At 44.3% G+C, this 22,761-nt stretch overlaps 1 protein-coding gene across 1 annotated transcript in view; it reads right to left on the reverse strand.

Annotated features, from left to right (window-relative positions):
• The window catches only part of URB2 (URB2 ribosome biogenesis homolog), a 966,667-nt gene that overhangs the window by 120,950 nt on the left and 822,956 nt on the right, over positions 1–22,761 (reverse strand). The window contains exon 9 of the mRNA XM_086927065.1: positions 18,296–18,435. Coding sequence (XP_086783191.1) covers positions 18,296–18,435 — 140 coding nt within the window. The remainder of the gene's footprint in view (positions 1–18,295; positions 18,436–22,761) is intronic.

Consider the following 22,761-nt stretch of genomic DNA (forward strand, 5'->3'; position numbering starts at 1 on the left):
TGATAGTTATCAGTTGCTCATTAGAGTTCCATTACTAATCAAAACATAGCAAGCGGGGATTTCCAGGTTTGCTAAGTTTTTATCTTGTTGAAGAACTCGGAGTGTTATCTAGGAATATCAGATAGTGACTACTGCTCTGTCATTGCACTAATTGGTCGCAAAGGAAGTAGCAGAGAGTCATGCTGGAATGTGGCTCTGTTCGTGTGAGGCCAGAGATGACTTTTCAGAAAATCGCACTTGAACGGTTATGCCAATATAGGGAATAAATGGATTTATAGCCGAATAGGGGCATAAGGTCACAGTATCGATCAGGAACCTAGATAAACACGCAACACCCACTCCACGGGTTAATGTCCATCAAAATTACTAAAACTAAGCAATTAGATGCATGTGTAACATTGCCCACCCCAAAATACAAAAATGCATTCGAAATAGGCGTACTTGTAATACATGGAATTTAGATACTGTACGTTTTTTTAAAGCATAGTAATCATTCAAAAAATTGTTGCATATGAAATCAACGAACGATTATGCAAAAGGAATTACACATGAAGTATCTCTGACAGAAGAAAGGCGAGATAAATCATCACATAAAAATGCATTGTAATAACATGTGTGCTAGAGGCTGGTGTTATGTTGTTATGTCTCTAGATGTGTTTAGAAATAGAAGTGTGAAGCTTCTGTTCTCTAAGAATAGTTTTTACGTTAAGCAAAGAATTTGTTCGTGCCAAAAAAGGTAAATATTAGAAAAATTGTCCAATTCAAAGAAAATAGATTTCCAAAGCTCTTGGCAGTTTTTGTTGATCAAAACTGAAGGCCGAATTCAGAGTTCATGGGAACGCTGTGTGTCGGAAAGCTTTTCAAAAGTTATTGTTTCTCTGTGGGTGAGAACATCGTATCAGACAGGCTCTCAAAGAATTGGTCTACAAAATCAGGTGATAGTTCAACCAAATTAGATAGCGCTGTAACTTGGCAGGTGTGAGAATGATTGCTGTCATCATAGTCGGGACCAGCAATGCTCACAGAACGTTGTACCTGGATGATGTTGCTTTTGTCACTCGCTCCACTGTTACCACTTGGCTGTAGTACAGGAGTCTCCACAAATGCCGTCATCAGGATTGGTAGCCGCTGGGGACAACACAATGCGTGAGCCGTTATTGGACTGAGCAAAGTATCGACGTCCATTGGTACTGCTGATGGAAGTGAAAGACAGATGTCCAACACGCATTCATCGCCGCAAAGCATACACCGTAGCACAGGAAAAATGCAATTTTGCCATATCGGTCTGAATGAAAGGAACCAGGTCATGTTTAGATCTCTCAGCCTGGCCAATCCAAGGACGTTAGTTATCCTGTCCCTGTAGCGCATTGCTAGGATTGTCTCTTCCATTCCCATGGGAGCTATGTCTGAGCCGAGGCTTGCCATAACGTAGCAGGAGGGTCAAAAATAGAATCCCTGCGACGAGTCCCAAAAATAATGGTATGCCGCCAAAAATGGAGTGCACAAAATTAGGAACGATTCCCAAAATTGCCTGGAAGGGTGTTAGCAGTCCCGTAAAGACTGTCTTAAATATGCCTGGGATGCTTGTTGCACTAGACATGTTAAGGAGTTGGCTGAACATTTCTACGAAATGCACCGGGCAATTTGTTGATAAAAGGTCATGAACCTCAGTAGCCGTCCTTGCGACTAGAAGATCATACGTCTCTTTAGATGACGTTATAGGCACTGTTGTCTGTAAAAGTACAGATTTCATTTTGCTTAATGTATCAATTCGTATAGAATAGAGATTCAGACAAGGCCAGAGGGGAGTCACTATGTCTGGAGGCCCGCTCGGGAACAATGCTTGCATACAACATTTGACCATGGACGTTACTTGTACTAGATAACTTTTCCCTGGCGTCAGGCCACAACATCTGTGATCCGTTCTAAGAATGTAACTCCCGTTTGCGAGTTGCATAAAGAAGGGCTCTATCTGAGTTGCAGGTGTGACTAGCTGGTGGCATGAAAGGTTGTTTGAATTTCCATCACATGCTCCGTGTAAATTAATACCCTGACACAAAAGTATACCGCTTAGTGAGTGTTTACAGTTGTTACCACTAAGAAATACATTTTTGTCACTGTCACTATAGCAAGAATGAGTGTATGGTAATTTCCATTCGGATTTTACATATCCCTTACCCAATTGTTCATATTGGCCAGCAGGTATGTACTCAAGGCACTTTTTAAATCGGAAAGTTGTTATCGGAATTGTGATAATTCCGTGTATTATCCATTCAATGACAGGACTCTCTGACATTGTCAATGGTAATCTCTCGAGTTTTTCGATGCTCAGGATTGTATAGTCTGCTCCTTTCTGTGCCAAACTGATCTGTTTATCAGTAAGGTTAAAACTGGAAAATAATGACGTTGTGTTGATTAAACGCCAAGGCACATAGCCTGAACGAAGATTTTGCAGCGTCCAGCCTAATTCTATAATAGAGCGTAATTGAGATTGGCCATGTTGTAACATTAGCAAATCTCTGTCTATCACATCAAAGGCAGAGGATACAATATTGTCCAAAGAATATATTCTGGAAGACAGAGTCGTTAACCCATTGTCTACTACAGAAAGTGATTTCTCCAAATTAATACGATCAATTTCTCGTATTTTTTCAGCAGTTTCAATTTGCTTTACTTTCCAAGCCTCGTTGTAAGCAGCATAGATACTGGTCGCTATGAAACGCTTTTGACGCTGTTTGCGTGGTCCAAGAATGAAGTCGCGCAAATCAGCACCATCTTTTAATAAAGACAAGTGTTGCTTAATTTCAGCCAGTGTGGATGAGGTTAGCCATTCAAGGCAGAGTTTCCCTACACTGTATGTTGTTATAATCCCTGGATGTTGTCTCTGGGAATATCTCGAGTCTAATCTGGTCATTTTTAACCCCTGCGTTTTATTCAGGAATCTATCTTGACAGCTATTTGTGTCAGTAGGCCAGATTAACCACTTTTTCCAATCAGGATGTGTTCTGTTGAAATTTAAAATTTGTGACACGTCTAACTCAATATCTGCGGTTGCATTTTCAGGTATTGGCTTTGGTATAGACGGTATTTTAAGGTCTTTGTTCTTAGCTAGGCCAAGACAAGATGTTTGGTGTATTGTGTCATTTAAAAATAACATTTGTTCTGGTATCATGCAGGTTCTAAATAGTGCTTCTATGCCTTGCACCTGCCAATCTTTTGTACCCCAAATTGTTTTCGTTTCAATATTATTTTTCCAATAATCAAAACCAAATGTCATCATTTTGTCATAAAATGCTTCTGAATATATCAATTTAGAATTTGTCAACATTGTTTTCATTCCTGTTTTATCTAACAGTTTATAATAAAACGTTTCTGCATCACTGGTGTTAAACCCTGAGAAGTATTTGAATTTCTCAAAAAATGCTTTAGAACTGCTTTTAGGTGGTGTAGCACAATGTTCCCATTGATTATACATAAAAACATTTCTAGGCTGTGCAGATTTATGCAAGTAATGATCCCCATAGTGGGTGTAACAGAATAACTGCTCATAACTAGATGAACCTTGTAAATAATCATGTTCTGTAAATCTAGCTGACATTACTAAATCAGACATCATGTCATTAATACTGGTAAAGTCCCAATCATCAGAGAATGTACTTGGTGTCACAAAGTCACTTAAGGAAACCTTTAGTTGATGAGGATACTTCAGGATTTCGACCGGACCATATATCTCATAGTCTGTTTTCTCCCATACTACCCCACCAGGTATTGGAATTGCTGTGACATTTACTGTTGACAGTTCTCTTTTCTTCACGTGGGATGATCTGTGTGGTTTCAGGACTAGGTTGATGTTCTGACTTGCTGTGTCCATTGTAATATATTTTCCTTCAATGAATTTTCCCAAACACAGTACCATGATGAGCCAAAGCAGGAGGAAAACTACACCTAAACCGAACCAGAACTCTAGCCAAGGGGAAATGAGGTAGATTTCCTTCAATTGATGAAAGAGTTCCGTTGCTTTTTCTTTAAAAGACTTTTTTGTTTCTGGCATCACTTCGGGGTCGTTTAAATCTTCAGAGAAGTTGTCGAAGTTGATGAAATAACCAGAGGCAGTTCTGTCAATTGATGGGATTGTTCTTTCAATCTGTCTTTCGGTAGCACTTTCTGATGCCACATTATTGTAGACTGGTGTTGTTTCTTGACGAACTGTTTCAATCTGTGTTTCAAGAGGCACGAGTTCCATGGCATTATTGCATAGTCCTTCATTGTGCACTGCAGGCTGATCGAATGTGATGAGTCTTTCAGTTTGAACCTCTTGGATTGTTGCAAGTTTGGGTATTCTGTTGTTTCTTGGGAGTCCACTGGGCCTACTGTTGATTATAGGCCACATGCTTGTGGTTTTACCAGATCGATAGACACGACTGTTCTCCTTTTTACCAGCAAGGGGCGGTAGCACAACTGATCTTGTTCCGGTGACTGCTAAGACAGGTACTGCTTTTCTGTAAGAAGGCCCAAATTCCTTCTTAACCGCGATCTTTTCTCTGACCAGATCCCCAATCTTTGGAATCCAGACAGGCCTTGCTGGGGCTGTTGCGGGTGGTGCCTCGTCAGTGGTACTTGGCTGTTGCTTTAACTTTATGTTGCTTAATGATTTTCTTGTTTCATTCTGTTCCTGTAAAACAGCCAAACGGTCTTTTACATCAAAGTGCGTTGTTTCTTCTTGTACCACTGACATCTGACTATCGAGGTCCTGAACTCGCATTCTAATTCCGAACAATAGTTCGTATGGGCTGAAACCTTTTAGAGAATTTCTTGGCATGTTGTTAAGACTAGTCTGGACACTTATTAAATGTTTGACCCACCCAGCGCCTGAACCTAATACCTTCGCTGTTATAGATTGCTTTATGTCACGGTTTTTTCTTTCTACCACACTGTTCCCTTCCGGGGTATGACGGACAAGAATACCGCAACCCAATTCCCATGCTAGCCATGGCCTCCTTATAGGCTCGAGAGCTGAAAGCAGGACCCTGGTCAGAATGGAACGTGGTAATTGCGTATATGCCGATATAGACTCGCAAATCTTTTATAACCGTTCTAGCGTCAGCCGAGCGCTGGGGGCCTCATTTTTTAAGTGCTTTTCGTCTTAACGGTGTACACTGGGACGCGCTTCTCTTCTTTGATTGCGCAGATAGACCGCCTTATGCTGTCTAGAAGGGATCCTGAAACTACACTGGCCTGTTCATTTCTGCGATCTCGGTTGCAGTTTTCACAATTTTGAGCAAAACATTGAATATCTATACTCATTCCTGGCCACCAGTACTCTGATTGTAATTCTTTCAGAGAGGCTTTGATTGTTTGGTGTCTCAGACCCAACCCCATGTGTGCTTCCAGTAAGAGGAAGCCCCTCCTGCTCCTGTTTGGAATTACTCTGTCCCCCACTCCAGGGATTCGAGCAAAAGGAACGGAGTTTGCATCAATTATGTATGCATAATTGAGTGGATAGTTTACGGGTAGTGCTGCACAGTCGCCTTTTACGGTCGTTTTTACTGCCAGCATGGTTTCCCCGTCTATGTACTTATCTGTACGCTTTTTTGTGGCTACGGAAGCCGGTTTAGTTGCTTCCGCTTTGGCTGTATTAGCCAATGAATTCCCTGCAACGTGAACGCCATCACGCTGAAGACTCTGTGCGTGAATCACGTGAGTCTTTTGTAGTTCTTTGTGTAAAAGAGCTACCTCGTTCCAAAGCAATTTATGCTTTATTGTGGCACCTGTGTCATCTTTGTAGTCGTTTTCGATCCAACTCTGCAGTTTATTGTTGTAAGAGTTGACGCAAAAATGAGAATCGCACACTATAAGTGTCGGGAATTCACGTTCTGCATTTTCTAGCGCCATCTTTAAAGATCTGATTTCAGTTCTTTGAACCGAACAGTTTCTTACAGATTCAGTTTTTGTTACTTTCGGTCTCAATTTACCGCACAGCCAACGACCTTTAATGATCGCACATGCTGCATTGTAGGATTTGCTCTCTACGTTGAAATGCTGTACAAAGCTATCTGTATAGATTATACAGGCATATTGTGGGAGAGGCAGAATTTCGATTGGCAGAGGATATTCTTCTTCATATTCTAAATCATTCAGTTCTTCAAATTGCGGGGCGAAATAGTATTTCACGTCTTCCGCTCCTAGAGAATCTATGCACTGTATCCATTTCGGATCCAGTGACACTGTAGGCAAGTTCACTGGGCTGAATAGCGCCTCGAAGGCGGATTCCGCTGTAAGGATATTAATCCGTTTGCCGTGTGCTAGTTCTCGTTCATTTGCTAATGCGATTTGCACTGCGTTCACAGTTCTGTCTGTGTGACTGAATGTTTCTTCTGCTTGTGTGTACAAGTGAGATTTAATTGAAATAGGTACCTTTTCTCCCTCATTAGAGGTTAGGTACGTGAATCCGCATCTTCCTGGGACGACCCGGATTACAAGATCGCGTGTGTTGTCACGTGTATCTAATTTTGTTTTTGCTAACATGTCTGTTTGCAGTGATCTCAAAATTTCTGTGTGTTTTTGAGTCCAATTGATTTGTTTTAAATCAGGTTTTATTAGTTCGTAGAGAGGTTTAACCCTCTCTGCGTAATTTAGTATGTAAGTTCTTCCGAAATTCAGAAAACCTAGTATTGATTGTAAATTCTTCAGCGTTTTTGGAGCTTGGAGTACAGCGCACTTCTCTAAGAAGTTGTCCGCTAGGCTTTTCCCTTCACTTGATAATTCGTACCCTAAAAACAGTACCATCAGATGGGCAATTCGAGACTTTTTAAAGTTGAATTTGTAACCCTCTGCTGCGAACCCAAGTATAATGGTGTTCACTCTTTTCAAGTGAGTATCCAAGTCGTCGTCTGTGAGATAAATATCATCTACGTAAGACAATGCTTCATCATCATAGATTTGTAGTAACTCTGTTACCCTAGCTGAGAATAGTCCTGGGCTGTTCTTGAACCCCTGTGGGAGTCGACAGAATTTTTTCTGTGACCCAAATGCGGAGAAAGCGGTCAAATATCTGCTTTCTGGTGCAATGTTTTGACAAAAGAAACCATTAGAAATGTCTAATGTCGTTTTATATTTTTTCCTAACTATGTTATTCATTAGGGCTGCCCTATGCGAGTTTTGTACTGCAAAAGTTTTGCAACATGTATTAAGGTGTCTGTAGTCCAAAACCAGACGATATGAATTGTCTGGCTTGGAGACAGGAAACAAAGGATTGTTCATTTGAGAGGTGCATGTTTTAATCACCCCCTGGTACTCAAGTTGATCTAAGATCTCCCTGACTTGTTTTTTAGCTTCTTGCTTTATGGGATACTGCCGTTGGGCAGTTGGTTCACTTTTTAATTGGATTTTGTGAGGCGGTGAATCCTCATCCCATCCTACATGATTTTTATATAATGCAGGTGCCTGGGCTACTGCCCATTTCCTTGCATATGTATATTTTTTGTGAATCGGAATGTGATTCGAGAAGGCAGGCATAATCACTTCTTCGCCACAAGGGCACTCCCTGACAAACTCTGGGGGCCAATCTTTTTCAGCTAACAGAATATCATAGCCTTTTGAGAGCTTATCCCAAAATAGACCCTTAATTTTCCTAGTCTTATCACCCTCCATACGCAATGTTATTTCGTATATTTTATGGGGCTCGCTAAGTCTGGCGTCGGCAGTTTCAACTTGAATGTATTCATTCGTGTCCACTGTCTCCAGATGACTCATCAAGATCTTGCGCGCTATACTGATCTCTGCTGCACTGTCCAACATTGTCAATGCCCACTCCCCGTTTTTCAACTGTGTCCTCAGTATTCTCGGCATGGTTGATTACTCTAATACTGGCTACCTTCTTTTTCTGAAATTGAGATTTTTTACTCTGAGCAGGTTCCTTGTCTTTGGACTTGGTGTGCTCTCCTGGGTCTGACCGTCCTCTTCTTTCCGAATTCTGTGGAAAAGATCGAGAGGGACGTGTATCAATACTTTGATATCTATCAGGTTTTTTCAGATTATCCCTATTTCTAAGGTTATATCTTTTCTCAGAGGGCTCCCGTTGGGGAGACTGGCGTTCTCGAGTCGGAGTTCTTTCCCTCCGTCGAGGAGACCTTCCTCTGGACTGGAAAACTTTTTCCTTGGGAGTGGATTGTTTATTTCCATCCCAGCTCTTTTTAGGAGTATTTAAATTATTTTTAATAAATATTTTTTCAGGATTTTCGAGCAGTTGGGGCTTAACTGGTTTTCCACCCAAGCTGTCTCTACCTAATTCTTCATAGCATTTTTCTATGATTTTTGCAAGCTCAACAGGATCTTTTATATCTGTTTCCCTCAACTTCTGGCGGATCGCCACAGATGCTGCTTCTCCCTTTATGTTGGCTAATAATATAGCCGTGACCTGCTTGAAGTCTTTCAGTAATTTCATACCTAGATTTAAAGCGGGCTCTGGACCGAATTCATTTTGAATCTGTTTTAGCACTTCTGGTATTACCGCCATAGACGGAACACCGTGTGTTTTTGTGTAAATGGAAGCAAAGACTGTACCCCAAGTGTCACAGTCCTCCACGTGTGGTGCGATTCCCATAGGAAGGCAGATGGTCAAGATTCTGTGTTTCTCAATAGGGGTAGTATCAGGAAATACTGCCTCTATTTGAGTGATTTTCTGGGCTAACCAGAAAGGAATTTGTTCCCGTTTTACGGGTGTTTTACCAAGACATGACTGTATGTTCTGTGGTGTAATTTTATTTGTGTTCCCCTGGTGAGGGGTCAGCTGGTGTGAATTAACAGCTGGCTGGACTGTTGCAGTCCGCATTACATATTGGACTAATTGCCTATGTATTTTTATTAATGTGTTTAGCTGTGCTAACAGCTCTTCCTTAGACATTTTTGCAATGTCAGGATGTGGTGTGTAGCTGGCTAGAACCGGCCACGTGGCTCCTGGTCTACCTAGTGGACCGAGCCTAGTTATTTGATCAGTGTGTTTTAGGGCGCCATTAAACCAGAGCAGGTGCTCTTGAAATTTAAGTGGAATTTCAATCTCCTCAAAAGGAGCGTACTCTTCCGGAGGTTTCTCTATTTTGTAATAGTGAAACTCTTTTGTTATAGCGTTTACCGCTGGAAAGTTTATCCATGAATAGAATACCTCTGTCTGCCGATATTCGTGAGCCTCTATCACGAAAATTACTGTACCACCTTGAGGTGTCAGTCCGTTTACTATAAGTTTTGAAGTTATAGATTTTCTTAAATGTGCCGGGATGATTATTGCATCCGGGTCTGTGTATTCGGGACCTTGCTGAGTCGCATCTGCTGCGGCCCCAGTGGTTCCGTTTTCTGGCATTGTAAAAATGCGATTTTTGCAGAGTAGGTCTCCAAGGAGACAAAGATTAGGTGCACAATATTTTGGAACACTGTATCCTTCAACGTTGAATAAACCAGAGCTTTACATAGGAATCTCTTCCTACTAAGGTCGGGCGGATTTTAACCTTTCACCCACTCCAGACATCTATTGGAGTATTTACGGGAGAAAAGGGTGTGAAATATGCACGACTGAGTTACTCTACAAGTCTTGCGTTAGTTTATCGCCTTACCAAACGTTGGGCGCCATGTACTGTAGTTCCTAGTTTCCCACTAGGCCCTGCGCATTGGAATAACGTAAATAGTAGTATCGACGTGGAACTGCGGATATTCCAGGCCTCCACTGACTATGCTAAACTTAATTGGGTTGTGTTACCAACTAGCTCAGAGGTCACTGGAAACTTTCTTCTCTGCATAGGAAGTGATCAGCTTCCTTGGCACAGACAAGAAGGGATTCAGTTTTCCAACAACCGTGCAACATGACAACTTTGCTCCTCAGATCAAGAGTCAATCTCTAGGGTCGTGTGAAACAATAGACATGTATTTCACTCAGTCAGTCTAGTGCAGTTTACTTTCACGAGATGTAGAGAATAGAGAGACAGGCGTTTGTCAATAAAGGGTTAACATTTATTGAACAGTCTTTCTTCTCGTACAAGAGAAATGTATTGCCACAATTGCAATAATTGTTATTATAAAAAGTACGTACAGTAAGATAAGGATTGCGAAATAGAACTGTAAAAGCATTGATATGGTTTCTTAGCCATACAATGGTTTAAAAGTAATAAAACATATATACAGTCATATATACATTAGGCTAACATACTCAACTGGTGCTTCTAACTAAGCCTACCCCAGTGTGCCTGACCTAAGCCTAACACGTGAAAGGGGAGCAAGTAAGTAGCTTAAGTTAAGTTGGTTTTGCCAAGGTTTGTTTCAAGAATTCTCGTCTAAGGGTTTAGTCAACACCATACCTCTGAATAGAATGATGGAGGTTTGGTATCTCCTTCAGGGGTCTCTCTCGATATCCCAGTCACCCGCGAGGGTAAACCGGAAGCGCCGGGACTGGATTTCTCTGCACGAGAAAGGCAGCGGCTTTCTTCAGCGCGTCGAGGAAGGAGGGGGGACAGCGTCCGCGGGCAGCTGGAATCTGCTGGATGTCTTCGCAGAGGACGGCTGTTCAGCTCCTTAAGCGTACTGCACCATAGTTCGCTCTGTAGCGGCGATAATGGTAATCAGCAGCTTCACCACCACAGGATAGCAGGCTGCAGCGACAGAGTGCTAGATTTACCAACACAGGGTCACGCAGGCAGCTGGCATCAGCAACAGGCAACGAACATTGCTTAAGGCAACGTTGGTAATATTTATACCTGACAGGTGCCGGGTTTGCCGCAAGTTTGCTGGACATAAGACGTCAATTAAAGATGTCACTAGGAAGTGATAGTTATCAGTTGCTCATTAGAGTTCCATTACTAATCAAAACATAGCAAGCGGGGATTTCCAGGTTTGCTAAGTTTTTATCTTGTTGAAGAACTCGGAGTGTTATCTAGGAATATCAGATAGTGACTACTGCTCTGTCATTGCACTAATTGGTCGCAAAGGAAGTAGCAGAGAGTCATGCTGGAATGTGGCTCTGTTCGTGTGAGGCCAGAGATGACTTTTCAGAAAATCGCACTTGAACGGTTATGCCAATATAGGGTATAAATGGATTTATAGCCGAATAGGGGCATAAGGTCACAGTATCGATCAGGAACCTAGATAAACACGCAACAGTAGTCGATGATACAGGTGTTCAGGCGCTCTCTGATCGCTGGTCTTTGCAGCATGGTTTCGCGGAGCCGCCATGTGCCACGAGGGCGGGAGGTGACAGGGGCACTGATGGTTAGTTCAATGGCGTCATGATCCGAGAGTGCCGCGGGTACAATGTCAACGTCGACTACGGTGGGCAGTAACTCAGAGGATCCTAGGAAGTGGTCTAGTCTGGCGTAGGTGCGGTGGACATGGGAATAGAAGGTGAATTGTGTTGCGGTAGGGTGTATAGTGCGCCATAGGTCCACCAGGTCTCTTTCCCGCAACCATTCCGCCCCCGTGGTGGTAATAGCGCCTGTGTCCCCATAACGGTGCCCTGACCTATCTTTGGTAGTGTCCATGACTAAATTAAGGTCCCCCCGATAAGTAGGAGTGTGTTAGATGATTGAAGGGTCTCCGAGAGAGCGTTTTTCAAAAAGGTTTCCTGGCCCGTGTTGGGAGCGTAAACTGACCCAATCGTGAGATGTAGGTCTCCAAGTTGAAAGGAGTGTGCGAGGAGGCGGCCCTTAACCTCCCCTGACTTGGTCCCCACCTTTCCTCTAAAGTGTCTGGAAATCAGGATGGCCACCCCAGCTTTCTTGGTGGGAAGGGAGGAGAAAAATTGTTGGGGAAAGGCGCGTGAGCGCATTCTGTGCCAGTCCTTGGGCAGTAAGTGGGTCTCTTGGAGTAGACACAGGTCCGCCCCGGAGTTTTCCAGGTAAGAGAGTAGCGCCCGCCTCTTAATAGGGTTGTTCAGGCCTTTGACGTTGAGTGCCAATATCTTCAGTGTAGGGCTAGCCATTGTTGTAGAGGAGGGGTCGAAGTGTGCTATGACATGTGTGTGTTCCCGGCCTAGATGTACAACGTTGTAGGAACATCTGTGGTCTGAGGTCAGGCAGTGCGACAAAGAAATAGAGTTCCTCAAGTCCTTTAAAAGTAAATCCCCCCGGCACACTGGTTCCCCCCCCCCCAAACTCCCCCCCCAACCATCCCCCCCAACTCCCCCCTTGCACCCAAAACTATACTCCATGAGACAAGGATATTGTCAACAGTCCCCCCCAACCCCCGCTCCCGCCCCGAACCCCAACTCCCACGTATGAGTGGGCATAGTGCCAGTCCTGTCAGGTCGCACAGGGCTGTGGTGAAGTCTTCCAGTCGGGTCGTGTCTCGTGGCGGACACGTCGGCCCCCCACCCGAAACCCATCCCCCTCTCAGGGAGAAGGCAAGCTAAGAGTGATCTCCCAAGCAGTGCAGTCTTCATCCTGAGGAGGATGTCTCTTTGGCCACCTCCGCGACTGCAGTGGCACGCTCCTGAGTGATAACAGAGGCATCTGGCCTCAGGTGGTGTGAGGGTGAACGTCTGCGGTGCACAGTTTGCCAGCCATTGTCTCGGGGCCCTCTGGATGGACTAAGGGCTGGTTCATCCACATCGTGCTCAAGGCCCAGGAGGGCACATGTGTCCTTGAGTGATCGCAGTTGGTGAAGTTTTCCTTCCCATTTGAAGATGAGTCGAAACGGGTGACCCCAAGAATACGGAGTCTCATGTTGCCGCAGGAAGTCCGTCGCCTTTCAGAATTCCTTGCGTTTCTGCAGGGTGATGGCTGACAGGTCCTGATAGAGGGCTATGGAATGGCCCTGGAACTGAAGAGGCTGGGCTCGTCGCGCTTCCCTGAGGATCCGTTCCTTTAAGGGGAAGTCGGGCAGAAAGGCTAGTATGTCCGGTGGTGGCGCCGAGGACCGTCTGGGCAACCCCACCCTGTGAGCTCTGTCAATGCGTATCTCGAAATCCGCCAATTCCCCCAGGACGGACCGGAACAGAGTCTGCAGGTAGCCCGTGACATCGGATCCCTCCGATTTCTGAGGGACCCCCCGGACCCGTATGTTGTTCCGGCGGGAACGGTTCTCGAGGTCCTCCTTATGGGCCTGGAGGTCCATCTGCTGGTCAGTGAGACGCACAATTTCCTGTTGAAGGTGTGTTATTTCCCTGCTCCTGGACTGATCTGCCTCCTCGACCGCCGCCACTCGCTCCCCCAGGCCTTCCACTTCTCGCCTGAGCTCCCGGACTTCACCCGCCACGTCTTGCTTCAGGGACCGAAAGTCGTCCCTTAGGGAGTTAAACAGTGTTTCCAAGAAAGTCCTAGTGATGGGTGATTGATCCTCCAACGGTGCAGGCATCTGCTTTGCAGTCGGGGGGGAAGGAGGGTCTTTATTGGGCTTGGACTGTGTTTTGGCTATGAGCTCCGGGAGCGTTTGTGACCCCTTCTTCGACCGCTGCCCCGCCATCTTGTCTCTAGGGTCTTAACTGTTTCTGGCGTCGGGGTGGAACGTGGGATGTGACCTGAAGACACCGGTGGCTTGGCCCTGTAGTGGTGTCGGGTGGCGCGGTGGTGTCTACTCTGCTGCAGCGAGCAAGGCAGTCACCCAAAGGAATTGCGTAGGAAGGCACCTGGCTGTGGGATTGTATGGGTGGCGGCTATCAAAACGCGTGCTGGAGGGGCTAGGTGTCGAGCCCTGTGGTGGTGCCCGCAGCAGAGACTAAAGTAGTTATGGACCTGTTCCACTTGTGGCCAGCAGCTCGTGGCAAGACGGACAGAAACGGCAGACCTCCTGAGCCAATCGCCGGGGGCCCGATCTCGCCCCCCGAGGTCCGACCCGATGCCCCACCGCTCTCCTCACCTGTGTGTAGCAGTGTCGCAGGGCGATGCAGGCGTGGAGCGTCAGCTCAGCCCCGGTCTGATGGCTCTCCCTGGCCTCGCGGCCCACCTTGGCGGAAAGCGGTATCACAGTGCCCCTCACTGCACAGGGCAGCGCGCCGCCAGTCCAACAGTGTCACAGCAGATGTATCGCCAGGTATCCCCCAGCCTCTCGCAGCTCGCCCCTCGGGCAGCGCCGGCAGGCCCAAAGCCGGGGGGTCGATTTGAAGATGCCTGGCCGGCCCACACCGCACCGCCGGCCAGGTCGTAGGATCGGGGACGCTCCGCAGGTGGTGGGGCTGGGCCTCGGGAGCCCCCCGGGGACGTACCTGTGGGTGCTTCAGTGGGCCGTAGGAGCTGTGCAGGTCCGTGCGGATAGAGCGCGCCGGCTCTCGCAGGGCCAAGGCAGCCGCCCTGGACCAGCTGTAGTGCAGCGGTGTCGGTGATTCCGGGCTACCACCCGACAGAGGCGAGGATGGCCAGGGCCCCGAGAGGGCCGGCAGGGTGCAGGCTGGAGGAATCGGTGCTGTGTTCGGCCGTGTCACCGCCCGGTGGCGCTCGGCCTTGGCGGGCAGTCCCTTGGAGGTGCGTGCAGGCCCAAAAGCCGGGGAGTCGATTTTCGCGACTCCCAGCTAACACACGCCGTCTCACCGGGCGTGCCGCAGGATCGGGGTCGCCTCGCGGGCGGGAGCAGGGACCACCCAGATGTGCCCGGGCGTGCCGGGAACTCGCCAGCCAGAGCCCCGACGGGCCGTAGGGTCTCCGCAGGGCTTCAGGGGCAGAGCACGCCGGCTCCCACAGGGCCGCGGTGGTCGCCATGTTGCGGCCGCGGCAATCAGTCACCGGCGTCCTCAAGCCTCGGCGCCGCACCAACAGTTCACAGGGCACCGGAGAGCTCAGCAAGAGATCGGCCACAAGATCAGCCGATCTGAGTGCACCAGGGAGATCTGGCTATGCAGCGGGGCGCAATCGTATGGGATCGGGCAGGGAGCCTCCGGGACCTGCAACCGATCACGCCACCATCTTAGCCACGCCCCCTGGATCTTTTTAAAACAAATGTATTATTATGGTCTAATTTACTAGCAAATGTTTTTAATACGGCCTGTGAATTTGGCCTGCCACAATCTTGGTCTCAGTATGTTATAGTTCCGGTCTTCAAAAAAGGGAAATAGAGGAGAGCCACAATGTTATAGGCCAGTTTCACTGATAGATTCTGCAGTGAAGGTTTTAGGAAGAGTTGTCCTTGGCAAACTCACTGACTGGTTAAATGACACTAATATCCTCTCAAATGTACAGTATGGGATTAGGAAAGGGAGAGGAACCATGGACCAGTGTCAACATTTGTTTTTATTGGCTGAGAAGTACACGATTGCGAAGAAAGGTTCACTCCATTTGGCATTATTGGAAATTTCCTCTGCCTTTGACCGAGTAAATTGATCCAAATTATGGCATTTGTTATTAAAATTAGGTTTGTACATGAATATCGTGAACTTTCTGGCCGATTTGCATAACGATCTTACAACCGCAGTGAGATTTCACCAAAAGGCAACCTTACACGAGGCATTCGTATTATTAAAGGAGTCAGACAGGGATGCAACTTAGCCCCACTTGTATACACTTTATATATTAACAACCTTGATTCAGTTTTAATGGGAGAGAGTAGGGACTTCCCATGTGTGGGGGAGAGGCTAACTCCGGCTCTCCTATATATAGCTAGAACAGCAATTGGCCTACAGCATCTTTTAACTACCTTTGCCGATTTTATGAAGTCACTGGACCTTGATGTTAATTTCTCAAAATCTCACACAATGATTCTGCGTCTTAAGCCAAGGAAACCCAAGACTCTTTTTTGTGAAGGTAACGTAATATCACGGGTGACCTGGTTTACATATTTAGGAGTTTTATTTGATGAGAGGGGTATATGGGTACCACAAATGAAAGCAAAAAGAAATGTAATGGCCAGATCTACCCCGGCTGTCCTTGACTTTGCATGCAGAATAGGTGTAAAACCAATGCAAGCCATGCTAAATATATACAGGGCCAAAGGTATAACCATAGCAAGCTATGGCTCTGACCTTTGGGGATTCAGAAAAGTTAGGGATATCTAAATAGTAGAAAACTAATTCCTAAGAAATTTGTTATCTGTGCCACAGTCAACATCTTCCTAAATAATTCACCAAGAAACCAGTCTAGGTTTTATATCAGACCTAATCGGTATGGCACCTTTACTCAAGTGGATAGGAATTTGAATAAACCCGGAGCTAGGGATGAACCGTGAAATTATTTGCGATTGCCTAGCACTTGATCATGCAGGCTGTATCCCCTGGATGAGCTATGTGAAAAGGCTTGCCACTTATTTAGGAAGGCCAGAGTTGTTCATTTCTCTAGAAAACATGCTAGAGGCGGATTTGATTTAGGTTAAAAACACATAGCTGCAGGGGTCACAGACAGATAGAAAGGCCAGGGAACTGAAAAAGTCTTTGGTGCGGACACATCAATTGTTATCCACTTCATGTACAATGGAACCCCTATCTAAGCATGCAATGGAACCCCTATCTAAGCATAGTAACTAATCAGCACCATTGCTTCTTTCTAGTGATATTTAGATGTAATCAATGTTAGTGGGCTAAGTGTCTGTATGGGAAACCATTTGTTTTTTTATGAAGGTGGCATGCTTCATCATCGGGCCCCACCCGAGGCGTAGAGTGTGCCTCAGGTGTGCTGCGACGCCAGGCTACTGCGGAGCGGGTTTTGTTGAATCGTGAGTGTGCTGTGCAGGCGTGTTGCGTGAGGTTTTAAAATACTGTCCTTAGGGTCCAAAAGGTTACTTTATTGGTGGGCCCCAGGCAGTAGTTAAAAACAAATGCTTGGGACGTGCATGGTAGACTTATGGTCTCCCACGTCCAGTGTGGTCGACTAGTTTCAGCCAGGCCTTTTCTTATACTGGCTTTCTTCAGGACCTTTTATGTGTAAGGATGTTACAGGGATCTATATGCGCTACGGTGCTTGTATATGTGAGAGGTATTTCCTCTCAGTTTGTACCTGTAAGGGATTTAAAGAGACACAAAAAAAACAGGACAGACAAAAGACTCAATGTAAAAAGCAAGTAATATTCAGCCACATACACAAGTGGGTCTGCACACTCAGTGCCTCGGGTGGGGCCCGATGATGAAGCATGCCACCAACTAGGTTGGTGGGTGAGGGCCTTCATAAAAAAACAAATGGTTTCCCATACAGACACATAGCACACTAACAGAGCTAGTTCTTGTTGTTTACTCACCATATCCTAGGGGAAATGAACTAGCCACTCTGGTTCCTCTCTCTCTCCTTTGATTATAAAACCTATATTTAATCAATTACATCTACTTCTTGTAGAACCAAAGGGATGGAAAAAGATTGAGGACCTGGGTGTCTGTACGTGTGACTCATTGCACTTTGTTTTATTCTGTGAGCACGTTAGGCACATCCGGAACCGGATAATTTTACCTATTTTAAGGGGTAAAGGATTTTTACAGGCTAGACCTGCTTTTATATATTTGCAGATGCTGACTAATGTTTGGGAATTTTTTAATATAGCTAGTTTTCTGACAGCAACGGTCAGAATAAAGGAAAAGAGTGGGATTGATATGAATTAGATATACCATGAATTGCTTTTCTGCAGATGCTCTAGATGTAATTTTCTACCCTGTTGGTGTTTGTGTTATTTTAGTACATAATGTGTTTTATGTAGGATGCTTTTATGGTTTTAATTAACTCAATATAGTGAATTTGACTGACTTTTAGGTGGCACTTGGATGACATGCATTAAAGATCAAATCTTGAATGTAATTATAAAATTGTTTATCTAGTGTGGAGGCGTTCAAAGAATGCAATTTTTTTTCACACAATACACCTGACAAGAAGAGAAGTGCGAACATGCATTTGATTTTTTACAATATGTTTTGTAACGACTGGTCGATTGGGGACTTCTTTGCTTTTCTACAAATGTATATGTCCCCACCCCAAATGTTTTTCAATGGGCATGTCCTCCTAATTAATTGTCTGAATGGTCAGGTGTGCTAAGCGCCATACAATACATACGGGTATGCAACAGCCAATGCCACAAGTAACAGTAAAATCTGTGCAGAGTGTGGAGAATAGCCATAACAACACATGCTTCCTCCGGAAGCTGATAAAACAGGAGAAAAGAATCACTTAATACCTTGTGATGAGTAGTATTCATCAGAAGGTATTCTACATGTGCCTGGGTTTCAAAACTCTAATCGCTTCTACTGGTTATTCTGGGTTTTTGACTAATCAGTGATTTGCTCTAGAATCACACTATGCATAGTAGATCTGGGTCATGTTCTCGTATGCCAATGGCTATGATATGGTCATGTCACTCTAGATTTTTAAACAACCACTCCTCTTTTACCAACAATATACTGCAGATCTTATTAACTTACCTTCTGAAGTTCGTTCACGTACTGAGAGACCATACATGCTGACAACACTGTGAACTCCTCCGTTTTTGAAGCAATGTGCGCATACATCCTCTCCACAAGTTGTGCACATTTCACTACAGCGTCAAAATTAGATACTGCTCCTAGAAGATCATTTGCAAAATTAAAATCATAAAGATCAACCAACAACTCCTATATCAGATTGCCAACAATTATGTCTAACACAATTAAAATAACGTTACATGTCTTAAATAATACTGTTTTGAAAAACAAATTAACAAACATTACCTTTCTTGTTGGTTAGGAAGAGCATATCTATTTTTAGTACAGGGAGTGATTATTTGTCTAAACCACAAAGAACAGGTCTCCGGGCAGTATAGCTTATGTAGGGATCCTTCTATTAGTGCAGGTGAGAAACAGTGACACAGTTGGGGTTTTTCTGAAGAATAAATTCACGACGTGGAGGGGGGGGGGGGGTCACTTTTCAGCGAGAGGACAGGGTTCATGACTGGTCAGGTAAGATTAGCAAGAAGGGGTCACTGTACTGTGGTTTAAAGACGGTAGTTTACTGGAGTGTACTTGTAAAAAAAAATCATGGAAGAACATAATTTAAATGGAAGTGTGGCAGACATTTTATACTGAGGTAGAGCACAAGGAGATGACATAGCATAGCAAGGAAGTGAGGAGCAAAGGCTAAAGGATAAAGCAGACAGAAGACTTTGCCTAACAATATTCAGTCCATAACCATTAGATTTTGCTTCCAAGAAGCTCAAGGCTCAGAGGGCAGGGCACGAGTTGGTGATGGGCTGGATGTGTAAATTGAGGACACAAGTAATCATGAATAGAAAAGGATTGGTCACAAAAGGGACATACATCCGACCCAACAGTGGTCTTTTTGACGCGGAGGTTGGTGAGTCCTTTGCTTTCTCATTCATGATCTGTAAAATGTATGCAAATATTTCATAATATTTACTGAGTCCGATTAATCTACATTTGAATAGAATACATGCAAATTCTCACTAAAATACACAAATACATGACAAACTACAATGGGTGTATTTATTTATCAGTTCTTTTCAATCTGTACGACTTGTAAAATCACATCCAAGTTCCTCACAGGAACTCATTGTTAGAAAGTTCATTAAAGAGCTGAATGTATTGCAACAGTCTGGAAACCAGTGTTCCATCCCTACCCCCAAAAAAGTCCAACAAACAACTAGCTGTTAGTTAGGGTTTTAGTTCTAGTCGCAAATCCTTTAAAGTCCTTTCAGAATACAACTCAGTCAAGAGTGTAGGATGCTGGAGAGAGAGGAAGAAGCTGTGCAGTGTAACTGAAAGAATTATTGGCTTCAGTTTTTAAGGTTTGGCTTGAAGAAGGTTAGAACATAACCCAGTATCAAACTGGTGAAGGAAAGGCTTCAGGAAGAATTGTTAAAGATGATTAAGGGACCCGGAGGGTTTGGGGAAGTTTGAAGTAACAGACTTGCTCCAGAGAACACTGAAATGCATAGATTGCGACCCGGAGCTCTTTTTTTATATGCCTACATTAAGCCCATCCTTAACCAAGGAAACATGGAAAATCAAGAACCTATATGATTGCACATGATATCAGAGCTACCCTATGAGAGGAACACGAGGAGGAAAGGTTTCATCAGTAGCAATAGATGGACTTCATAAAAGGGTATTTTTTCTGCCAGCACTACGCCTATTTAAACAAAATTATTGGATTTTTTGATACTACAACATGAAACACAGTAACAAGGTAGTACTTGGTACATAGTATTTCCAATGATAAGCACAAACATCTTACAATTACTTAGTTGGTAGATTAGATTAAACATAGGATGGTAAAGGACACATGTATAAGGCTGTCAGGGTAGAACTAGAAGGGAGTTCAGTAGGTTTAGTACCAGCTGACTAACAATAACTGGGCAAGTTTAGTAATTGAGGCACTGAGCGCTACTGCAGCAAATCAATATTGCATGTAATGGAAGGAGCGGGCCAAAGGGCATCTAAAAACTATACAGGGGAGCACGTAGTGAGACGGTTAACATCAGATAGGACATGGTATTGGCTATAGTTCTGTAGTGATTAGAGACAGCCAAGTGAATGCTACTCATATGCATGGACTACCTCTTACAGTGTGACGCTAAGAGGGAGAGAGAGACCTGTATTTGCCTAAAAGGATTTAGAGCACGACATCCCACTCGACTGGGATAGTCCCCCAGGCCTCAGTTTCGTCACATTGCAGAGCACTGCTCTCTGCTTCAACCCAACAGAGTAATGCAGCATGTCTCACGAGCATTTCAGGGATGATTGGTATATCTAGTTTAGGGTAAGGGCGTGCTTTGCTAATATTAGAGTAAAGAGTGTGGATTATGCCACCTGTGTTTTCTAAGATTAGTCTTGTGACTATATCAGTTCAAAACTGTTTTGAGTGCAACGTTTGACATAGGTCTGCCTGACATGTGTGATAAGAACAACAAGCATTTGCAACACAATAGGTCCCGTTTTTGCGTGAGTTTGAGCTATTCGCATTGTAAATGACTTACAGCCTGATTCATCAAGTCGAAATCGGCTCGCAAAGGGCCAGATTCTGAGAATCTGGCCCTTTGCGAGCGCTATTTTTGCATTCGGGATTCATCATCCCAAATGCAAAAATCAGTAATAGCGATTTCGCAATTTTGCGAGGAATTACATTTAAGGAATCACTATTTGAGATTCCTTAAATGCAATTCATCATCCATTTAAAAATTGCGAATTCGCAATTTCGGCCCGCTATTTACCGCGAGGTCAAACCTCGTGGTAAATAGCGAAAACTTAGAATAATGCTTTTAAAAGCATTTTTCTAAGTTGCATGTTACACACACACATGTCCTTTGGACATGTGTGTGCGCAACACCTGTTGAAATGTGCATTTAAGGGGTGCTACAGGGTGTCCTTTGGACACCCCTGGCACCCTTCAAATCGCTATCTTATTTGCGATTAGCAAATTGCTAATCGCAAATAAGGAATACTCCCCATTCATTCCTATGGGCCTTTTGGCTCATAGGAATGAATGGGGAGTTATTCCTTATTTGCGATTAGCAATTTGCTAATCGCAAATAAGGAATCTGTAGGAATCGCATTTAATTTTGCGATTCCTACATGAATCCCGTTTTGCGAGTCTGTAATAGCGATTCCTTATGAATCGCTATTTCAGACTCGCAAAACGGGTCTTTCATGAATCTGGCCGAATGCCTTTTATTTATGTGTTTTGGAAACTTGCAAGAGGTGCGTAAACATTCACTCGCTACTTATAGCTTTTGCTTACGAGAAGCAAGGCTCTCAATAACTGCGCCTCTTTTACTGCCAGCCTTGCTTCTCATGCTCATTTACAATGCCAATAGCTCAAACTCTTGCAAATGCGAGAACTATTGCATTGCAAATGCTTCTGCATGTTAAGGATCAGACTCAGTGTGAAAGTCAAAGAGAAATGTAACAAACCCATGTGTAGAATACCAAGAGGAGTGGGACTAGACATAGTGACAGGTTCAGTTTTCTTTTTCAACAAGGGAAGAAAAAGTATGTAACAACAAGTTCAGCAAACACCCAGAAGAATATAGTGGAGAAACAATTGAGATGTGAGATTATAGCACACTAGTATTCAGGTTTAAGAATCTTTAAGCAATCGGAAGCATGTATGTAAATAATATGACAACTCCAGTTTTGTGATTCATGGGACAGAGAGTGTTCCTTATCGTTTTAGATGCTAACTGTATATCCGGTAAAGGAATTATGAAAGAATAATAAAACAGTTAACCAAGACTTTCAGTGATAGAATTGGCAAACAGAAGAGATACGTACATTGTATTAGAATGAGTAATGATGCAACACAAAACACTCGCAGCAAGGAATATTTATAGAAGCATCAAAAATGGCTTTACTAGTGGACAGGAAATACCAGAGAAAGCCAAAAGAACCAATAGATTCTTCTTAATGTTACCTCCTCTTGCGGTTGTGAGATGATTCAATGGCAAAATCTGTTTACGCTTCAACCGTAGAGACGATAATAAGTGCATAACAGTCAAATTCCATTCACCAAGGATAACTTAAATATTGGACTTAAAGATTTTCATCACAATTGATTTATCAATGGTATACCTTCCAACGTACCTGCATCCAGAGCAGGAAGTTTACTGCTTCTGTAACACTATTCAGTTGTTACCAGTAAAAAGGACGCCCTTTGGATCAGCATCCACAGAGGCCGTTTTATAGAGATTCGTCCTGGAGTTATTTATTAAAATAAATTATAAATAAATGGCGGAAGCATTTACATTTAAGCTGACATCTTAGTAAAGAAGACGACAAGGAAAGAACATGATAGAAGATGGGAAGGTTGGGTGAGGATGTGGGGTGGGCTGGGGATGGGCCAGGGGAGGGCCGCTGTCCATGGGGAGGAAGAGGCTGGGGTGGGGATCAGTGACGGG

The sequence above is a fragment of the Lissotriton vulgaris genome, chromosome 6, assembly GCF_964263255.1.
Source record: "Lissotriton vulgaris chromosome 6, aLisVul1.2, whole genome shotgun sequence".
NCBI classification, from domain to species: domain Eukaryota; kingdom Metazoa; phylum Chordata; class Amphibia; order Caudata; family Salamandridae; genus Lissotriton; species Lissotriton vulgaris.